General features: G+C 52.9%; 1 protein-coding gene across 1 annotated transcript; it reads left to right on the top strand.

Annotated features, from left to right (window-relative positions):
- Positions 1-493: 493 nt before the first annotated feature.
- Positions 494-21110, top strand: Irf8 (interferon regulatory factor 8). The gene is made up of 9 exons (XM_052166121.1): positions 494-585; positions 3794-3968; positions 6883-7066; positions 8726-8814; positions 10322-10427; positions 11452-11499; positions 16689-17069; positions 18875-18990; positions 19822-21110. The coding sequence occupies exons 2-9, from the start codon at positions 3795-3797 to the stop codon at positions 19996-19998; spliced, it is 1275 nt and encodes a 424-aa protein (XP_052022081.1). The 5' UTR covers positions 494-585; position 3794; the 3' UTR covers positions 19999-21110.
- Positions 21111-22541: the final 1431 nt, after the last annotated feature.

Below are 22541 nucleotides of genomic sequence, written 5' to 3'. Positions count from 1 at the left end.
AGCCCCCGGAGGCATCCCAGCCCCAGCGCGCGCGCCTCCCGCTGGTTTCCTACGCGACTTCAGGCGCTCATCCTCCATTCAGGAGGGAGGGCTGCAAGTGACTGCCGGCTCGCAGCTCTGGGACCGGCCTTTGCTCTGAAACTCCAGCGCGGGCAGGTGACACTCAGGGCGCCCCTGGACACGTGCTCCGGACAGGAGCGCCCTAAATTAAACGACACCCTGAGGATGATCCGAGCACCACCATCCTCCTTGACCTTGGGGGGACGCCCCAGCCCCCCGGCTATCCTTGGGGCAGCCCCCTCCCCCGCCGCCCCCGGAGTAAAGAGAGAAAAGTGCTCAACCCGGCCGGGACCAGAAGAAGTGATTTCTCGGAAAGGCGAGCGCTTCAGAGAAGGCGGACCCGGCGGGTTGCGCTGATTGGGCGGCGCCAACGCCCCTCCCGTGTCTTAATTAGCTCTCGCGACTGTCGCTCCGCGCTCGGGACCCGCCTCCGCCCCCTCCCCGTCTATAAACGTAGGCGCGCGCTGGGCTCCAGGAGCCCGCGGCCGGTCGCGGAGACGCGGGCAGCGTGGGAGCCGGTGGCAGGTAGGACACGATGGGGTGGGCGCACGGGCCGGGGCTGTGGCTCTCCCACCTCAGCCCGAACGGAGTGTACAGCGCTTTAGCAGGTGCCTGCTCTCGAAAACTGGCTGCTTTCTTAAAAACAAAAACAACCAAACGAACAAATCTCTCCCTATAAAATCTGCCTGATGGGCAACTTCTTGATAAAAGAAATAGCCCGGCTATTAGGCGTGAACTATTCAAAGCCCGCGGGAGGGTTCGCTCAGGGACCGACTGGCTTTGATTCTGACCAGTGGCAGTCTGATTGCCCAGTGGCGCTGGACTTCTCTGATTGCCAGATAGCCCCGCTGACCCTGGAAGGAAAGTTATCTTCCGTGTGGGTCACATACAACTCCCAAGATCAGATTTGCTGTGAGCTTGGCCCCGGGCTGTAGGGGCAGACTTTCCCTGGCGAGAAAGATTACTTACCCACAACTGGGAAGGGGTTCAGTGGGTAGAAACTAATAGAAACCAGCCACGAGTGTTCTAGAATCTTATAATGGTAGATCTCTTTCTTGTTCTGTAGCCCAGCTCATTTGCATGAGCTCCTGGTTATCCACCTACCTCTTCTTCTGAGGGTTAGGATTTCAGGCAGAGCTGGGGTGTGGTGTGTGTGTGTGTGTGTGTGTGAGCAGTTTTATGATAGTTCTAGGTCTGTGCCTTTAGGTTATAGCAGACTCCTTCATGAAGAACTGGGACTGATCCAGTGGCTTGAGGAAGCTTGGGGCCAGAGAGAGACATGTCCGTGACAGGGTTCTGCTCAGTGGCGGTCAGACTGCTTGCTGCCCAGGGCCGGATGAAAGAGATGGTATGGTGTGAGCCCTGCCGCACACGGCCCGTGCAGATGCTGACATCTGTGTTAGGCAAGCCTCTGCCCCTTGCCTTGTGAGAATCCTGACCTAAGACACATTGCTGTGGTTGTAAGTTAGCTGTAGACAGGACGGGGCCCACAGGGAATGCAACCCTGAAATCAAGAAGAGGAAGAGCTATAATCATGTGAGCGTGTTTATAAACCATTAATTGTCCATAGCTGTAAGAGAGTCAGGCTCTGCCTGCCTAGGCTCAGAGGTGGCTGCAGAGGCAATAGAGGGGGCTGTCGGGGTGCTGAGAGCCGGACCCCACCGGCGTCCATTTGTCTGCAGAATGAATGAAAGAAAGCATCCCTTCCGTGTGTACTGTCATTGGGACAGTGTTGACAGTTTGTGCTGTGCCCAGGGGATAGCGGTCCCTCACAGTCTCTCCCACTTCCGAGTGTAGAAGAGGCTGGGTTAGAGGATTTTAACCTCCTAGCTTTCATGGTCTGCGATTCCCCTTTCATTTCAAAGCCCCGTTTTCTCTGTCACCTACCAAGACAGCTGTCCTCCACAGTTCTGGGGTGCTGGGCACCAGAGGATCCCTGACAAGAAAGTGCCATTCCTGTTCCAGAGACAACTCCAGCCATGCCAGTGAAGTCTCTTTAGGTTTGAGGAGGCTCAGGGACTGTGAGGTGTGCTTCACAAATCTTATCTCCAGGGGATGAGTTGAGGCTTTCAGTTGATGTATCCTCAGATCCTCTGGACTCCCCACCCCAGCTCCCATCCCATACGCATCCATAGAGGCCACACAAGAGGCTATCAAGTCAGGAGAGCCTCCTCCCTCCTCTCTGAACAAGCTGTAGAAGCCAGCACCCTACTTGTTTTTGGGGGATACCCAGTGACATTTTATTTCTCGTCCCAGGTATTCCTTTCTAACCTGTCATTTATGAACTCAGTGATCTTAGAATTCTGGGTTTCTTGAGATGAACCTTCTTTCCCACTTTTCTTGTGGTGGTCCTTAGACTTAGGAGCCAATGGCTTCCCAAGGTGGGGAGCCCTTGCTGAGGTCAGGGTCTCCCAGCCGTATGGCCGTTTGCTTGAGGGGTGCCTCAGGTGTCAGAGACGCCTAGCAGGCACAAGCTCTGGGTCCAGCTCCCAGCAAGGGGGAAAGGGAGGCAGAAAGATCAGGAGTTCAAGGCCATCTTCATCAACCTAGGGAGATGGAGATCAGCCTGGCATACAAGACCCTGTCTCAAAAGTAAAACAAAACCAACTGGAGTCTGACTCCACTGCACCCCTCACCCAGTTCCAAGCCCACCAGTGGCTGCCGGGGCTGCTGCCGGCTTTCCTGGCCCCACTGCCACCTGCAGCAGCCTGGAGTTTCTGAACCTTGCACCTCTTTCCAGCAATCTTGACTGCCGTGGTGCTCTGTGGGACATGCCGGCTCTGGATGTGACTGTGTTCTTGGGGGACATCTTGTCTCCTCACCGATGATTACTCCTTTCTTTTCCTGCCCAAGAGGTCATTTTAGTTGGAAGGCTAGAAGTGCTGTGTTCTGGTTTTCAGGGTGGGCGTCTGTCCAACTGCTTTGGGGATTTCCAGGCTGTTCTAGTAAATGCTGGCTGCAAGTCTCTGTGCACAGATGAGCTCTCTTCTCAGGCTGTAGGGAAAGCTACCCGAGAGTGTCCAAGTGTGGGGATGGTGGGGCCTGGATATGGAGCCCCTGAGCTGGTGGCTTTGTACTGTCCCTTTGTTCTCACTGAGGGTCAGTCATAAGATTGACCTGGGGAACTCCCCGTGTTGCTGGAGGAGCCCTTTAGGACACAGGCTCTGGTGCAGGTACTTTACACATAGCTCCCAGACGGAATCCTTAACATTCTAAGGTTAAATAGCTTCAGGGTCACTCAGCTGGAACATGACTCCAGCTCTGAGTCCATCCCAGTGGGAACAGGACCCTATACTGTCTGGAATTCCTGTTACTACCCTAGCTAGCAAAGGACACCTGCAAGTAGCCTTGAGGGTGTCCTCTTTCTTGGGGGACACCAGTCTCCTGGGCATCAGTAGTCAGGCTGGTTCTTATAACGTAGAGCAGCTCATAGAAAGTACAGCCTCAGAGGAGAGGGACTTCTTCCCAGCAGGTGCCCTCAGTGTATGGGTCACGGGGTCAGGGAAGAGCTGGACCCACATCCAAAGCCATGGGTGGGGCACATCTGTGAACAGCTTTCAGTTTTCATTTAAGTTTAGGGTCACCAGGCGCCACTAATTTCTCATGGCACTGGCCCAGATGTCTCCCAAGCTGGCACCTTTGTGTGGGTCTCTGATCTTCCTGTCAGTCCTGGGACTGCTCTGACCACAGGGATGTGTTTGTTAAACTGAGAGATTTGTTTTTCTTTCTTAAGGATGTGCGACCGGAATGGCGGGCGGCGGCTGCGGCAGTGGCTGATCGAACAGATCGACAGCGGCCTGTATCCGGGGCTGATCTGGGAAAACGATGAGAAGACGATGTTCCGTATCCCCTGGAAGCACGCCGGCAAGCAGGATTACAACCAGGAAGTGGATGCTTCCATCTTCAAGGTAAAGCCCCCTGCGTCCCCACGCGGTGGTTTCTGGTTTCCCTCCAGCTCTGGAGCTCTTTTGGAATGTCCTTATGACCAAACAGCCCAGTGTTTTAAGAGAAACAAGGAGGAGTGCCTGGTTCTGGCAATCCCTCCATGAGGTCGAGAGTGACTTTCCTGCCCGCTCTGCACCCCTCACCTTGGTGTACTGCCATGGTGTACTTCGGACGGCTTCAGCCTTTATTTATTCAAAGTGTGACTCCTCCTTGGTGTGCTAGGACCAGCTAGGAGGGTGGCAGGCTTCCACAATTGCTTCTGGGTCTTGTTCAAGGAGCATCCTGAGCTCGTGCATAATATTTCGCTTCTAGAGGACTGGTGCTGCCACCGAGGGCAAGCCACGCAGCTGAGTGGAGAGCCGCCACCCTCTTACCTCACCCTGGGTGGCAGGTGATACTCCTGTTTGCATTCTGTAGTGTCACGGAGAGGAGCGGCCTCTCCAGGGTCTCATAGTGCCTGTGTGACAGAGCCTGCATTTGGGACCGGGTAGGCCAAGGACTTAGCCCTTGATAGCATGGAGAACTAGGGTGATTTCTCCTGAAGGACCCAGCCCAGCCCAGTTCTGCAGGCAGGCTGGGTCAGACATCCCCTGAGGTTGTCATAGTCACCTATGTGTGTCTCTAAGGTCCTTGGCATCTCCATTCCTCTCTGGGAGTTTCAGAGCCTTAGGTCATGGTCAACCCACACTTCTACTTTGTGAACAGCTACAGCCTTGGTGGTTTGACCCAGAGCCCAGGTTGTAAACCTCTGCCTTTAGTTCTGTATGTGTTGGGAGCTGGGGCTGGGGTGGAAGGTTATGAGGCCCACGAGGCCCACTGAATGGCTGAGGACCAGAAGCTAACTCAAGCTGGTTTTCAAGCGGGGAGCAGGGCCTGAAGAGACCTTGGCTGCCAAAGCTGTCTTGGATGTTGCACTCCGGGGGCACAGTCTCCCCTTTCCAGTGAGAACTCTGAACCAAGTCTGTGGTGACTAGCACTGACACTAAACTTGGAGGCACAGTGTGTTTGACTGAAAGACTGTCTTGGATCTTCCAGAAAAAGGGCAAGAGTTCTGGACCAGGGGCCTCAGTTGTTGCAGGAGACAGCAGGCAGTCTGTATCCAGTTCCCTGCTTCAGCAAACCAGGAGTCCCTAAAATAAAGCCCCAGATTTATACATCTTATGCAACGTTCTTCATGGCCAACAAGCCGTTTCAACAGCACCGAGGAGAATGTGCAAGATTCCCGATGTTTCCGTTGGTTACGCAGTCGCTCTGTGTGGCAATCTGAAATGAGACATCAATCTCGGCAGGAATGGCGGGAGATCAACGGGTGGCCACTTGATCGGGAGGTGGGCGAGCGGCGGGAGATGCAGGGCGGAGAGGGTCTTCTCTGAGCTGACCTGTGTGGGGTAGCTGTGTATCATCAGCCAGACACAACTTGACTGATGGAGGAACCATATGACAAGGCCTTGGGCAGATAAAGCCATCTTAGGAGCTGTCTGCTTAAGTAAGAAACCCACTTTTCTCAGCCAGGTAAAACCTTTAAGAAATGTTTAAGGAAAAGTTAAGTGCTTGCCTTTCTACCAGGGAAAGGGGTTACACCAGAGAGCCCTGCTCTGGCTACGGGCAGCATCTTGGGGCCTGCTTCCTGTGCAGACCACAGAGGGGGAATGAAAAAGATACTAAGCTTATCTCAGTCAGGCAAGGGCTGAGATTCTTTGGGCCCCACTCACAATAGGCCTAACTATTTATCACTTACTCTATGTGCAGAGGGCCTTGAAGGATAGATCAGGGGTTCATTTTTGTTTTACTTTATTTTGAATTCAGAACTTAGGTCATTCAGGCTGATCTCAAACTTGCTACGTAGCTGAAGAGGACCTTGACCTTCTGATCCTCCTGCCTCAGATTACTGGTGTGGGCTGCCATACCTGCTTTATGTGGTGCTGAGGGTTGAACCCAAGGCTCTTGCATACAAAGCATGTATTCGTTATCAACTGAGCTACACTCCCAGTGTTAATTTTTAAAGCGCAGTCCGACACAATGTCAGCAGAAAACTTCAAGCAATGGGTGCCTCTGTGGGTCCCAGGACCACCCACTCTATAAGCTTCAACCCTTTAGAGATGGTTTCTGGCCAGATGTGGCAAGGCTCAGGGTAGGCCCGTGCTGGTACCCAGTGCTCTCTCTCCGGATGCTTCCTGACCATGGAGTCCAATTTGATACCTGGGGCCCCCAGGCCTTCCTCCCAGAGGAAGCAGTTCTGTCACGCGCCTGCTGACTGGGACACTGCTGGGGCATCTGTGCTTCCTCAGGTGCCATTGGAGAGTGGGTTCACCCGGTGATTTGAGGGGCAGGGTCTTCACTTGAGTGGCAGGTGTTGTGGGCTGCTATATTCAGGGAGAGCTACTGCTGGAGAATGCCTTAGTGTGTCGGGTCTTCACTGTGTCAGTGGGAAAGAGGCAGACACTTCCAGGAAGCCGAGCCCCACTGTTCCAGTCCGCCAGCTGCTCCTGTCTGCTTTTGAATTCACACAACAGCCCACAAGTCATTGTGTGGCCAGCAATGCCATTTACAATAAAGGCCAGAATTGGAAACTGTCTACTTAAAAAAATTTTTTTTTCTAAAAGTGGGTTTGCAACTATGTCAGAGAGGAAGTGACCACTCAGGCTGGGGGTGGGGGGCTCGGTTCAAATTTTGGCTTTGCTGAGTGTTTTTGGGGGACCCTTGTCCAGCTTTTGTCTGTTCAGATACAGTGGCCTTCCTGAAGTCCAACTGGGGGCTGACCTTGGACAAGGATTGATGGCCAGGAAAGTCTCTGGGGAGGGGGCGGCCGCTGCCTTCGAGCTGAGCTCTGTGGTTTGTGTCTCTATGTTTACTGGGTTTCTCTCTTTCTTTCTTCAGGCCTGGGCGGTTTTTAAAGGGAAGTTTAAAGAGGGAGACAAGGCTGAACCAGCCACGTGGAAGACGAGGTTGCGTTGTGCTTTGAACAAGAGCCCGGATTTTGAAGAAGTGACTGACCGGTCCCAGCTGGACATATCTGAGCCATATAAAGTTTACCGCATTGTCCCCGAGGAAGAGCAAAAATGTAACTATCGGCTGGGGCCAGGAAGCCTTCTAGGCCCCCCCTCACTTTCCACCCCTCTGCTCCCAAAGCCCCCGGTCTCTACAGGGCCAGAGCGGGCATGCCACCCACGCGGTTTGGGCTCCTGGTTTTAGCTAACCAAAGTTGTTCTCTCTTGTGTAAGCAGACACAGAGAGCTGGTCTGCCGACCTCACACGCCATGTGCTGTCAAGTGGCAGCTTCCTGTAGGGGAGTGGCCGAGTGGAGGCAGGGAAGGGTGGTGGACGCTGGGTCACGGCTCAGAGCCAGAAGCTGGCAGAGTCCCTGGAGCTCAGTGTAAACTCTGCTGAGTGGGTTTGAGGCTCTGCTGAAGTCTGTCTGTGATACAGAATTCCTTTGTGCTTTCTAGCAGTCTGCAGAGGATTCTGGGGAGGAGTGGGCTAAAGCAGGGATGAGACAGGCCAGCAGCGGGGGACCTCACCGATGGCCTCAGTGTGTCACTGCTGGGGAAATGACATCATTCCTAAGGTTTCTTCCAGCAGTAAACTCCTAAAAGCATCTGTAAAGGAATGCACACCCATTGGCCTCCCCCCTCCGCCCCCTGCAGAGCCCCATAGCTCCCGGGGCCTGATCCATTTTGTACCTCTTCTGAAAGGTCAAACAGTCCCACTTCCCAGCCTGTTTGTCTTCGCAGTGATTTGAAACAATAGGGAAGTTTCTTTCAGAGCCCTGCTCCCCCAGGATCAACCAGGCTTGACCTGGTAGATGACCCTGACTTGTTTATAGCGTGGGTGGAGCCCCGTCACCTGCAGGGTTGGGGTGAAGGAGAGGCAGAGGGACATAGCATTTGCTTGGCATTTGCTCCTGGTATACTGTACTGTGAACTTGAGTGATTTGCCAGCCTCTCTGGGTCGGTGGGTGGGTGTGTGGGACTCTCGCCCTCTGCTCGCTCAGCAATGGCTTCTAGGTGAGTCTCTCCATCTGGGTGAAGCCATGGGGAGATCACACAGGTTCCTGGGGGTAGGGATCCTGGCAGGGGTTTGCTGTTCCTGCTGTGTCTCAGGGGGGTTAACCTCCCAAGGCAAATGTCTGACCAGGGAAGTGATACAGCGTGGGTCAGAGCCCATCTGGACCAGGATGCAGACAGAAGGAAGCATTGGCTCCATGGGAGGCAGGCAGGGGCTGTGAAATGGCATGTGTGTGACTTTACCATGTGGCACACACACACACACACACACACACACACACACACACATATACACATATCAAAGGACAAAAAGATTTCCTGCTACCTGAAGTTGCCTACCTTCCGGGAAATCCCTGGGTGTTTGAGAACAGCCAGATTAGCAAACATACCTTCATTTTATGGGCCATAAACGCCTGGTGTAAAATGCACCCGATAGGGTTCAGATAGAAGGAAGAAACCAAAGTCTGGCCCTTGTCCTTTAAAGGCCGTGTTTACAACCCCTCCACCACCAGCCACTTCTCTCTTTTGACTTGGCGGATCAGATGACCCGGCCCTGAGAAGGAACGACTGAGCCTTTCCCAAACCTTCCAGCAGCTGCTGCTGGCCAAAACCAGCGAGGACGCTCACCACCTCCGTTTCCTTAATTCAGCATTTTAAGAAAAAGGTTGCAAGGCTCGGCTGCCCCCGGGTCATGGTGTCCGTCCCCTTTCCCACAGGCAAGCTGGGCGTGGCACCCGCAGGCTGCATGGGTGATGTCTCAGAGATGGAGTGTGGCCGCTCAGAGATTGAGGAGCTGATCAAGGAGGTGAGTGGAGGGTCTCTCGCATCCTCCAGGGAGGGTGAGACATTGCTTCAAACCCTCAGAGGCATTGAGAGCCTCAGGCTCTCCAGGGAGGTGACACTCCTACCTGAAGAGGCAGAGTGAGGGACTCCCCAGTGACCTCCCCAGGCCAGCCTCCCTTTACTGCATGGCCTGACTCCTCCTGTGCACCTGCCAGCCAGGCTTTGATAAGCTCCAAGCTTAGTTAAACACACTAAATAGCAGCTTTGAAGATCACGCACAGTCTTAACCTTGTTTCTTAACCCTGCTTCAGGAATAGAATGTGGCCTTCTCCACCGCCCCGGTTTTATTCCTGAATGTGCTGTCTGCTTGGATGACCGAGGCCAGTAGGATCCACTAGTTGTGGTGGGGACTAGCCAGTGGCCCAGTGCTCAACTAGCGTGTGCGACAGTTCCCAGCAGTGTATACAAAACACAGATCTTAGAATAATCCACTGTCGCATGCATGGTCAGCAGCCTGTAACTGAAGGCACAGTGGGCTCCGTTTAAGCTAAACAGATGGCTTTTTGTGTGTCTGTTTTTAGCCTTTTTATTGTGTCTATACAAGGTGGGGTTTTCATAGCTGAAACAACCCTTTAAGCTCACATAAGCAAGATGAAGTCTCTTTAGGCGGCAGGTGGGCAGGTGGCCCAGACCCTGCCACCTCAGCTTCTCAGGAGGTAGAGGTAGAGGGGTATAAGGCCTGCTTGAGCTGCAGAATGAATTCAAGGTAGAAAACTTTACGAGACCCTGCCTTGAAATCAAAGGGGAAAAGGCTGGCCCCACAGTAGCGCACCTGCCTCTCGCATGCACAAAGTCCCCCTTTCTATCCCCAGCACATGACATCATAAAAAAATAAAACCAAGACTGTTGTTAGCAACAGCACATCAGCGGTGTGGCCTGCAGCTTTCTGTGGAGCCCTGCAGCCGGCCAGTATCACCCGCCCCAAGCTGCCCAGCTCTGCGGCACATGGCCGTTGTGATGTTCTGGGTGGTCTTGGTTCTGCGTTGTTTCCCCAACCCCCACCTTGTCTTGTTTTCAGTATAAGCCTTTACTGCCAACTCGCCTGAGCCAGTAGATGGTTATGATGTCACACCAGGGTCACAAGCAGGGGAGGTTTCAGGACATCTCCTAAGTGGATGCAGCCACCACTGAAGGCCCAAGACCCCTGTGGTCTCTGACTGAGGTTCTCAGCACAGTAGAATTGGCTTGGTGTCACCCCGGAGGGTGGCCCCAGAACTGGGCCATGTCTCCCAGCACCCAAAGGCCAGTGAACTCCTAGGTAGCCAAGGCTAGTTAGAATGCCAGCCCGGTGGGTTTGTAGTCTAGGGTCTGATGAGTTACAAAGGGGAGCTCTGGTTCTGTCCCATGAGGTAAAGTTGTGGATTTAGTTATGTGTCTGATATTGGGTTTTACAAACATGGGGTCGGGAGAGAAGGGCTGTGCTTGTGATCCAGGACTCAACTGCTCTTTTCTGTCACCTGGGCCTACAGCCCTCTGTGGATGAATACATGGGCATGACCAAAAGGAGCCCATCCCCACCAGAGGCCTGCAGGAGCCAGATCCTCCCCGACTGGTGGGTCCAGCAGCCCAGTGCAGGTGAGTGTGGGTGTCTGGCACTGGAACTATTAGGCTTTTTATGTTATGGTAGGAGGTACTTGCCGCTGTTAGGGGCCAGTTCTATGGAAGGCTCCTAAGTCACAGTCATGGACTGAGACAGCCAAGCTCCAGCCTCCCAGGCAGGCCAAAGGGTCTTGGTTGACAGCAGGTAGTTATGCATGGACATTCTCTCCTGTACTCCCAGGAAGTTGAGAGGAGTCTGCCAACATCCCCAAGTCTCAAGGGAGGCCACAGCTCTCAGTCACCTGCCTCCTTCCTGGCTCACCATCAGCATCTCCAGAGCCAGAGAGAGTCAGGGCTTCGGGAGGGGGAGGGGGAGAGGGGGCTCAGTCAGGAGTGGGCAGTAGCTTGGAACCACTTTGGGGAGTTTTCATGTCTTGGTGGTGCCTCCTGTGTACTCATCCATAAAATCGCGCACCAGGACCTGCCCGGTGGGATCTGAAAGCTAAATAAAGGATTCACCCCTTTGTTAGTATCTGGGAGGTACACTCAGGCTGTGGCGACTGAGAGGGTCACTCATCTGGGCCCCTACCTCAGTGTGTGAGCAACTTTTATGGCTCATAGACATCTCGGTTTCCTCTTTTGCCTCTTTCCTGCTAAGACAGGAAATGCTGGGAGGTCTCAGCTGGCCTTGCAGGACTATGAGGTTTCCAGGCTGTGGGTGTTAGTGTCCCGCAGGGGAGCCTTGCGAAGCAGGGGTGCCTTTGGCAAAACTGCCTGGGACCCCAGCTCCCTCGTGAGACAAGTCCCAACTGTTGTGTATATAGTCCAGTGACATTCTGGCCATGTCCTTGGGGTAGGAAGGAAGCTTAGGACAAGGATGGGAACCCATAGTGCAGAGGAAGCCCCCTCCACTGTGGTGGGTTTCTGTGTCTCACATAGAGTGAGATCTGCCCACTAGCATCTACACCAGCAGCAGCAGCAGCAGCTCATCTGGGGACCCTTGGGTCCTCCCTGCTCATAGCACCCAGCAGGGCATACCCTTTCTCTTCTCTGCTTACAGGCCTGCCCCTGGTGACCGGGTATGCCGCCTATGACCCACACCATTCAGGTACCCGGGTACTCTGGGCGGGAATGGTGCAGTCTCTGCTTGAAAAGCAGCCCCATGATGTGGGTGGGGTCACGAGGTCCTATGGACAAGTATGGCCTGGGGATAGGCTCCGGAGACTGACTCTTCCTTCTTGTTCTGAGAGGTTTGGGCGCAGAGACGTGGGGCCCAGCTTTGGTGAACGTCTCCCCGAGGTGTTCACAGTCAGTGACAGCTCTGCACCAGGGAATGTAGGTTGCTTGACTGCCCTGACCTTGCGTGGAGGGGTCTGGCCTCTTGGAGCTTCAAGCTCATCATGTGTGAAATGCTGTACTGTTACTAACATGGTCTTGTAGGGACACAGCTGGTCAGTGTCTCCTATTCAGGGTCCATCACCTACTCTCACTTCCAATCCCATAATGAGAGTCCTAGAGATGGTAGTACTGATGTTGGTGGTGCTGATGCAGATGTTGATGGTGCTGATGGCTTTGGTGATGCTGGTGGTGCTGATGCTGGTGTGGATGCTGATGGCGTTGATGTGGCTGTATCCATGCTGCCTGTAGAAGTTGGATCTCATTCTTCCTCCCAGCCCCATGCTCCCAGACTCAAAATATATTTACAAATACCTTGGCCATATAGCTAGGCTCTCCTCTGATTGCATCATAACCTAAAACAACCCGTTTATTCTGATCTACATTCTGCCACGTTTCTGGTTTCCTGTGCTCAGGTACCACACGTCCATCTCATCACATCTTCCCGGGCGAGTCTCCTGCGCCTTGCCCTATCCCAGAATTCTTTCTCCCTCCCGGATGTCCCTATTTCCTGCCTAAGCTGTAGGCTGTCAGATCGACTATTTACAGCAGCACCAGCCGTACAGACATACGGACTCCTCTCTACAGCTGCCTTAATGGATAGAGTGATTTTTCCCCTTGGAGTGCTGTAGATGAATTCTGCCCCACTCCCACCCCACCTCCCGTCTGTGTCTTCTGGTTGTCTTCTCTGTGACCTGTGTTATTCTGTCTCTGTTGTGCGTGTCTGGTGTCTCTGTCTGTCCCTAACAAAGTGCCCCGCTCTGTATTTATGGAACAGTATGAGAAAGGACTAAGGGATTTTTTTTTTTTTAAATAGAGAGCTTGAGTTTTTTCAAGGGAAGAAGTTACTCTGCTGACCCCAGCTGACTGAGAATAGCACTCGGAGCTGCAGACATGTTACTGATTTATATCCTCATGTGGCTTCCAACTCTCTTTTTGTTTTGTTTTTTGTTTTTGTTTGTTTTTTTGAAACAGGGTTTCTCTGTGTAGACCTGGCTGTCCTGGAACTTACTCTGTAGACCAGGCTGGTCTCGAACTCAGAAATCCACCTGCTTCTGCCTCCCAAGTACTGGGATTAAAGGCATGCACACCACTGGCCACCTAAGGACATAATTTTAAACTGTCTCAAGGCAAATTATTAACATGGTTGCTGAGACTGGCAAAAGCTGAGTTACTGAAGGCAAGAGGTGTTTCCGGAAAAAAAGCTGTTCCCACAGGTGGCATTTCTGATGCTAAGACGGTGATGATGATGGTGGTGCTGATGGTGCTAGTGCTGTTGTTGTTGTTGATGATGTTGATGTTGATTCTGATGGTGATAGCATTCATGGTGATCATGCCAACAACCATGGTATTGGTGCTGATAGTGATGGCTGCTGTTTGAAGTGTGATTTTGGGTGCCAGAGTCAAGGCTGACACTCCTGTGGGCTCTTTTCTCCTTCCTATGCCTTCACACTCCTCTAGGTTATGGAGGTAGGTCGTTTCCCATTTCACAGGCCCTGGGCGGTGCAGCTGATGGGCCCCAGAGTGGGGATCTGCCATTCTCACTGTTGCTTGCTGTGGGACAGGTGGCATCTCTGTGCCGTCCTACGAGCCACTGTGCTGTCTGGTTTCAGGGCGGGCTCAGTGGGGCTCAGGGAGAGGCTGTGGGGTTGAACCATCATGGAGACAGAGACAGGTGCTAACCAAGTAAGAAAGCCACAAATAAACGATACCCCCTGCCTCTAGTGCTGGCCTGTCCGAGCGTTGGGGTCCCTTTAGACCTGGCTGCAGATGGAGGTCGCAGCTTCTGCAGGCTTCTGCAGGCGTTTGCCTCGAGCCTGCTCTCAAGGCTCCCTTAGCCCACTCACAGGAGGCCTGGGGTCACAGGCGGAGCCTTTGGCCTTGTCAGCCCTGGGCTGCAGCCCTGAGAGTCTGCTGACTGATGCGTTCTGGGGCCACGCTGGCAGGGCCCGACCTGGGGCCTTCTGAGTGAGAGGTAAAGTCAGGCTGTGGGGAGGAAGTGCCCTTGAGCCCTGCATCGCTGCCTCAGCACAAGTGAGGGAAGCGAGGGGTGCTCAGCCGCTGGGAGCAGGCTGAGCGCTTCTCCTAGAACCCAGGTCACACACCCTGTCTCTGTAGATAAGTTGCAGCCAGGCCAGCTTCTTGACTGCACAGATGACCTGGGGTGAGATGGGTGAGGCAGGGGGACCACGAGGAGTCGGGGAGACCATGGCACTGTGCAGAGCCTTAGCCTTGAGGGCTATCCCATGGTAGCTGCCCAGTGTTCTGGGCCTTTAGACCAGGCTAGGATAGACTTCCTATTTATCAGAAAAACCCAGAGATCTGGCTTTTAAAGTTTATTTTATTTTATTTTATTTTATTTTACTTTATTTTATTTTATTTTATTTTATTTTATTTTATTTTATTTTATTTTATTTTATTTTTTGCCAGTGTTCTGGGCCTTTAGAGCAGGCTAGGATAGCCTTCCTGTTAGAAAAACCCAGAGGTCTGGCTTTTAAATTGTATTAATTAATTAATTAATTGGAACAGTCTCGAGAGCTGTGTAGCCCGCGACGGTCACGAAATCACAAGCCTCCTGCCTCAGCCTCGAGTGCTCCGGCACGAGGCACCCCTCTGCATTTGCCGCCCACCCCAAGTCTCTCTCAGTGCCACTCTGCTGACCTCCCAAGGCTGCCAGTTTGTTCCCAGCCTGTGTGCACCCGAGAAACGGGTCAAACAGTGAGCCAGGCTCTTGTGGTGTGTCAGCACTTCAGGGTGAGGCGGAGCCAGCCTGCTCTGAGGAGCAAGGCCAGGCTCCCCAGCAAACAGCCAGTGTGAAAGAGCAGGCACCTTCACCTCTTCAAAATGGCTGCCGTGACCAACGATGCACCACAGGGGTCAGATGTGCGGATGCGCCCAATCCCTGCAGACCAGGGATGGCAGTGCATAGTTTCAGGAGTCTCAATTGTGGACCATATTTTGTTCCATTTCCCTGGCTCATGTGTTCTCACAAAAGATCCCCACAAAGTTGGCGCTCTGGCCATCTCTACCTTGCTGATGAAAAGCAGGCACAGAGAGGTGGAACTCCTTGCTTCAAGTCACACAGCTGCGAGGAAGCAGTGCTAGATTTCAGTACGGAAGCTGATGCAGATGGTGATGGTGCTGATGGTGCAGATGGTGATGCTGATGATGCTGATAGTGTAGGTGATAGCGTTGCAGATCCTGATGTCATGATTTCAATGGTGGGTCTGGGACTGAATGTGGGGTGAGCTGCTGAGGTCACCCACACAGGCCCCCCCCCCCAGGCAATGGCGCAGCTGGTGACTGCACAGCTTCAGCACACCATGGGTTTGGGGAATTATCAACTTGTGTGGCTCCAGAGAGAAGCCTGGACTGGTCTGAGGTAGCCAGGGGAAGCTTAGGATGCATAAGGTCTGATGGTGGAGAATTGGGTTTACAGCAGTTATAGAGCTTGCCCTGTCCCCGCCCCGCCCCACCCCGCCCCGCCTTGCCATGAAGCTCTCCTAGTGTTCCAGCTCCCTGCACCAGAGCCCCGCCTCCATGCTGGCTGTTAGTCAGAGGCCCTCTGCCTCATTGTTTTTCTTGTCTTTTCACTTTGTAACCTTATCTGGAGTCCTGTTGTCCTTGCCTGCCAGAGGACATCAGTGCTGCCTGTTGGACAGGAAGCCAGAGGTCAAAGCAAAGGAAAGTCAATGAAAGCCAAACACGGAGTTGGCAAGTTTCCAGCCTCATGGCTCAAGCTCAAAGTTTCCTCCCTCCCAAAAGATTGGTGGGATTATTAGGGTCTGTCAGTGCCACACTGCAGTTTTTCTCCCTTTTAAAAAAATGTTATCACTGGGGTAGTGGTGGTGCATGCCTTTAATCTCAGCACTCTGGAGGCAGAAGCAGGTGAATTTCTGAGTTCGAGGCCAGCCTGATCTACAGAGTGAATTCCAGGACAGCCAGGACTACACAGAGAAACTCCATCTTGAAAAACAAAAAACAAAACAACAAACAAACAAACAAAAAAGTATCGATTGATGAGTTTACATTGTGGTGCTGAGGATGAAACCCAGGACTTCATGTGTGTGAGCAAACTCTTTCCCTCCAACCTGCACCCCAGCTCCTGAGGTGACAGAGGGAAGGGATGGCTAGGATGTGGCCTATGGTCACAGCTCACTCCTGTGCTGCTCATAGGTGGAGAGAGCGTCTAGGTCTTTCTGGAGGACAGGCTGTGTAGGATTGTACGGAGGCCAGGGAATCCCAGGCCACAGTGTTTGTGATGATATCGATACCTTCAGGGGTGGTGTTTCTTCCCATCTTGAATAGAAGCCTCGAGTCCAGGGTTACTAGGGAACCAGAGGCATGGGCACCTCATGAGAGACTACATTGGCAATTCTCATATGTCTTGAACTTGGCACAGTTCCCAGGCCTTCCTAGATCTCTCTCTCTCTCTCTCTCTTTCTCTCTCTCTGTCTCTCTCTTTCTCTGTCTCTATGTTTGCACACGTGCACATGAGTGTGCACATATGTGCATGAATGCATGTTCACACCTATGTATGTGTGTGTGTACAGATGCATGTGTATATGAATACGTGTTCATATGTGTGTCTGTTCATGTATATTTGGATGCATGTTCACACGTATGTATGTGTGGAGGCCAGAGGCAAGTCTCAGGTATCACTTCATGGGCACTGCCCATCTTATTTTTTGAGACAGGGTTTCCCGCTGGCTTGGATCTGACCAAGTAGGTGAGGCTGGCTAGCCTGCCACCCTCAGGGGTCGGCCTTTCTCTGCCTCTCAGGGGCTGGGATTACAGGCAAACACCACTTGGAAGGAGGAATAGACTCTGAGCCTTTGGGGGGGAGGCATTGGGGCTCCCCGACTTCTAAGCCTGATGGCCCTGTGCTCTTGGCCTCCACAGCCTTTTCCCAGATGGTGATCAGCTTCTACTACGGGGGCAAGCTGGTGGGCCAGGCCACCACCACCTGCCTGGAAGGCTGCCGTCTATCCCTGAGCCAGCCTGGGCTAACTAAGCTGTATGGGCCTGACGGCCTGGAGTCTGTGTGCTTCCCGACTGCGGACACCATTCCCAGTGAGCGGCAGAGGCAGGTGACCCGGAAGCTGTTTGGGCACCTGGAGCGCGGCGTGCTCTTGCACAGCAACCGCAAGGGCGTGTTCGTGAAGCGGCTGTGCCAGGGCCGCGTGTTCTGCAGCGGCAACGCGGTGGTGTGCAAGGGCAGGCCCAACAAGCTGGAGCGAGACGAGGTGGTGCAGGTCTTTGACACCAACCAGTTCATCCGAGGTCAGTACTGAGTCACCTGCAGTAGAGGCCACACCCACCTCCTTCCTTGTGCCTCCTGCATCACGGGCTCAGTTTACTCTTGCGTGGCTTTGGCAGCGGTGCAGCTGGGGGAGACCCTTTGAAGCCTAGCCTGCCTGTGCTCCCCGAGCAGCCCGAGCAGCCCGGGGAGCCCTCGCCTCATCCCCCACCCACCCCACCCTGCGTATAAAGACAGCAGAGTCAGAGCCTTTCCTTTGGAGTTGCTAACGCTGATGTCTGTTCCTAGCCTGGGAACAGCTTAGAAATGCAGACTCCGGGGCCTCAGCCAGCCGAGGCTCAGCTCCTGTACCTTGGCAGGGTCCCTAGGGGTTGTGACATGATTCAGTGTGTGTAGCCCTCAACCTGAAATCTAGGACAGCTACAAGTGAGGCCCAGCCCACAGTGGCAGACTTACTTAAAGCATTATGAGGTTTGGTTGTTGGCATTTTATTTTTTGCTACTTTTTTTTTTTTTTAAAAAAAACTCAATCACATAGTTCTCGCAGTGAGTTCCTTATGACATCATGTGGCAAAGCCACACAAAAGAAACGAGGTCGTCCCCCCAGGACCCATGACTGGTGTGCTCTCTCATTCTGTATGAAGAACTTCACAAGCCCCATGTCCCCTCAGTGCTGCCAACCTTTCTTTTCTGGTTCATCGGGGAAGGTGTTTAAACCCTGCCCGAGTTTCTTCCGAGGATGGGGTAGGAGTGAGTGCCCGAAGCCTCCTGCCGCCTGCCAGCCTCCTCTCTGTACCCTTGGCCCTCTGTCCCTTGCCTTCCTAAGCCTGGTCCAGAGTTCCTGCTGGGTCTGAGAAGCCTGAGAGCGCTGGCTCTCAACCTGTGGGTCTTGACCCCTTTGGGGGTTGTCCGATGACCCTTCCACAGGGGTCACTTGAGACCATCTGAAAACATAGATGCTTGCATTACAGTTCCCAACAGTAGCAAAGTCACAGTTACGAAGTAGCAACGAGAGTAATGTTATGGGTTAGGGTCACCACCACATGAGCAACTGTATCAAAGTGTTGCAGCCTTAGTAAGGTAGAGAGGATGAGGGTCCCGGGAGGGTCAGAGTTGGATGTCTATGTGTGAGCTCCGGTGTGGTAGTGTCAGTGTTACACTTCCTGGAGAGGTCAGGTGGTGTCACCCTGAGCATGCGGCAGCCGACACCCTGCCCTGCTCAGCCCTCACAGGCTGGCGTGTGAGCTGGGCAGCTAGGGATCCCCCGGTCCTCCACAACTTTAGCCCAAGGCTGTGCTGCTGCTCCAGGTCTCCGCTCTGGGGACCTTGGAGAAGCTGAAGGAGGTACCAGAAGGCCTGTAGTCCTCCTGCAAACTCATACACCTCCAGGGCAGGTGGCGACTGTGGCTCACAGTGCAGGGGGCAGGGATTAGGAACTGTACCATTGCAAAGTATTCAAACCCAGCTAACAGGTAGGGTAGAACGAACTCACAATCCCAGCATTTAAGGGATTGAGGCAGGAGGATCATGGAGAGTTCCAGGCCAGCCAGCACTGCATAGTGAGATCTTGTCTCCCCCAAATGAATCCAGACCAACAAAAAGTTCCCTAAAATGCCTAGCAGTATTTGGGAGTGACAAATTCCACAGGTCCTTGGTTGGCGTTTAGCTAAGTGGCCACTGGGGCCCCTGTCCAAGGCCCCTGGGGCCTGGGTCTGACCACTCTTCCCATGGCTGTTGAGGGATCTGTGACTTCCTTCCAAGTTCTGCACCCAGCCCTGGGCCCTGGCTGCACACAGCTCGGTAGTTCACTGGTTTCTGTGTTCTTCCAGAGCTGCAGCAGTTCTATGCCACCCAGAGCCGCCTACCTGACAGCAGGGTGGTTCTGTGCTTCGGAGAGGAGTTTCCGGACACAGCGCCCTTGCGCTCCAAACTCATTCTGGTGCAGGTGAGAGCTAACAGCGTCTTTCTGTGCCCAGGAATCCTTGCCCTCATTTACATGGTCCAACTTTATCCCCGGGTGAGAGGAGACAGCCAGGGCTGGGTGCTCCACCTGATTGACTTGTGCAGAGGTCGGGAACTAGACCACACAGGACTCTCGTCACCCCTGCGATGGCTTCCCATGTCGAGACTCTCTCTTCATCTGTGCTTCCTCTCTTTGCTCTGTCCCACTTCCTCTCCCTCTCTTCTCCCGTCCCTTCCTCTTCAGAAAATTTCCAGTTGGGAGGCAGAGACAGGCGGATTTCTGAGTTCGAGGCCAGCCTGGTCTACAGGACAGTCAGGGATACACAGAGAAACCCTGTCTCAAAAACCAGAAAAAGAAAAAAAAAAAAAAAAGCCAGGCGGTGGTGGCGCACGCCTGTAATCCCAGCACTCTGGGAGGCAGAGGCAGGAGGATTTCTGAATTCGAGACCAGCCTGGTCTACAGAGTGAGTTCCAGGACAGCCAGGGCTATACAGAGAAACCCTATCTCGGGGGGGAAAAAAGAAAGAAAGAAAGAAAAGGAAATTTCCACTTGTCCAGTGGTCCTAAGGTCTAAGTGACAGATTGCATCTATTTGACAATGGTCTGAGCAGAGGCACTCTGGTATTGATATTCTGGGTGGTGCTCTTCTGAGCATCGGCTAACCAGGTTGGAGCAGTTCTGGGAGAACACTCTTAGTGATGTGCAGGAACGCTGCCTACCTGTCTCCTTGTCTCGGAGGGGATTGGAGGACCTGTGGCGGAGACGGGCCCGATTTCCCTCCGCCTCACTTCTGACTTTGTACACGCCCTTGCAGGTGGAGCAGCTGTATGCCAGGCAACTGGCGGAGGAAGCGGGCAAGAGCTGTGGTGCTGGCTCACTGATGCCAGCCCTGGAGGAGCCCCAGCCGGACCAGGCCTTCCGGATGTTTCCAGATATCTGTACCTCACACCAGAGACCCTTTTTCAGAGAAAATCAACAGATCACTGTCTAAGCCTCAGTCCGAGCACCCCACCTCGCCTGAGCTCAAGCTTCACGATTCTGTGACTAAGAGAATTCTGAAAGGATGTAGGCCCCTCTGCCTGGGGTAGGCAGGTGTCCTCCGATGGGAAGCCAACAGATGGACACACTCCCACTCAAGCAGGTGTCAGAAGCTTGCAGGGCTGTGGTCAGAACCTGTGATTAAAGCATTCCTTTTCTGTGTCCTCCCCCCCCTCCCACCATTAATGGCTGGCCTTCTTTCTGCCTGCTGAGGTCTTTGTCATGGTGACAGTTCAAATCATCCTGTGGCAGCAGATGCACCTTCTGTGGCTGAGGGTAGAGATTTATCACTTTCTCTGCTTGATTGTAGATGAAGTGTCTTTACTGTTCGGGCTTTTTGTTTTTGTTTTTGGCCAGAAGTCTGAAAAATAAGTTGACAATATATTTTTTTTCCCCAAATGAGTTTCACTTTAAAATGGTACTTCTATTCTCACAGGCTCAACTGTCAATCACTTTAGACCTTTCCTGTAAAGTGGGGCAGATTATAAATATGGGTGTAGGTACTGCTTGCGGGCTTCGCAGAAGTTTGATCGTGGTTCATTGATCCCCATGACTCTGTGTCAGTTGACAGGGCTGTGTGGGACATCGTAGGACCAGACACTGTGGAGAGGACCTGTTCACTGGCGTCTCACCTGTCCCTTGTCTGGCTCCACACTTACCCAGTCCTAAGACCCAGTGAAAAGCCGTGTCCAAACTGTGCTCTGGGCTCAGAAGTGGGCAGCCACAGTGACAGGCCACGCCTTACAACCTGAAAGCTAAGGAACACAGGTGACCTTTGTGGCTACTGTGTGAAGGTGATGGGGTGGGGCCTGCTCAACAGACAGGGTCACCAGAGCGTGTGACTCCTACAAACAGAATCCTGGAGCCTGCTTCTTCCCCTCAGCCAAAGCAGGAGCATCTCTTCCCAAGCCAGGACAACCTGTTCGCTGGCCTCTTGTCACATGCCACTTCCGCCTGTCTCAAGGAGTGCTAGTGCCCAAATCTGTAATCTAAATATTTATTTTTGTATCCACTTAAGAAATATCTCATCCTTTATTAAAATAAGTGGCTCTTTCATAAAAGTAACGTTTGTTTCTTGTTTTTGTTTTAAATCACTTTTGAATATAATTTTCATTAGATTCCAGGATTTTTTCTTTTTTCTTTTTAAATTCTGATGTTAAAAAATGAGACCGGAGGGCTCAGTGGTTAAGAGCACTAACTGCTCTTCCAGACGTCCTGAGTTCAATTCCCAGCAACCACATGGTGGCTCACAACCATCTTAATGGGATCCGATGCCCTCTTCTGGGGTGTCTGAAGACAGCTACAGTGTACACACACACATGCACACACACACATATGTGTGTATATATATATATATATATATATAAAGTAAATTTAAAAAAAGTTTTTTTAAAAAAATGAGATGGGATCTGACTCTGCAGCCCAGGCTTTGAACTCATGGCAATCTCCTTCCTCAGCCTCCTGAGTGAGGGGAGGAAAGGCATGAATCATTGTGTATTCTTTAAAGGAGGAACTTTACAGAAATAATGGACTGAGATTTTAAGGGTTTAGGACTTTTTTTTCCTTCTTACAATGGCAGACAATGGCAGAAAGGTCTTACATTTTTTCAGACAATAGCAGAAAGGTCTGGAGAATAGCAGACCCAGGAGAGCACAGCGGGGCAATCCAGGCTATTCAACCAGATGTTGATTAGGATTTCAGTGACCCCAGGCTGCCTGAAGTATGAGGGGGCATGGAGGAAGGGGATTGTGCTGCTAGCATCCTTCTGGAAGCTTCTAGAAGCATTAGTGGCCACCAGTCACAGTGCTGAGGTGTGACCTTCCGTTCATGCCCACATACTGTGCTGGACACGGGCCCATTATGGCCCTCACTGGTGCTATAAGCAGCCCAGGGGCCATTCCAGTAGCAACTGGGAGCAAAGCCCCCACTACAGGTGGGCACAGGGCCTAGTTCAGGTGGTGGCTGCGCATGTGCCCTGCACATCCTGTCTTTGAGGCAGTGTACACTGTCTCTGCTCTCACGGGATCCCAGAGACAGGGCTGGTTAGTCCCAGCTCACAAACGTGGAAAGTGAGGTAGAGGGGGCCATGCTTGACTTGAGTGAAGTCTTCTGTGTTCTGGGAGCACAGTGAGACCCTTGACCCAGAGGACAGCTGACTCGGCAGCAAGGGACAGCAGACACTTCTGCAGTGAGTCGTGTTGGTTCCAGAGTGCTCCACCGAGGACCCTTGTTTGTGGGCGTGTCTTCTCTGGGTGTGGAAAGTGAATCCGGTCCAGTTTGTGTCTCTCAGAGTTCAACTCCCAGGCCAAGAGTGGGTGCTGTCTCCCTGAAGTGCGTGCGGGAGGGAATTTGGTGTCTCTGAAGGCTGGGGCCTCCTGGGGCAGGACTTGGGTCCTCAAAGGAAGGTGACTTTCTCTGGATGGAGACTGTTTGGCCCTGAAGGAAAGGCCAGCTATCCCACTCCCCACCCCCACTCTTGGGATCGAATAAAATCCT

The sequence above is a fragment of the Apodemus sylvaticus genome, chromosome 21 (genome assembly GCF_947179515.1).
Source record: "Apodemus sylvaticus chromosome 21, mApoSyl1.1, whole genome shotgun sequence".
In the NCBI taxonomy this organism is placed as follows: domain Eukaryota; kingdom Metazoa; phylum Chordata; class Mammalia; order Rodentia; family Muridae; genus Apodemus; species Apodemus sylvaticus.
Note: the sequence above shows the minus strand (reverse complement) of the source record. Positions and strands in the feature narration are given on the sequence as shown.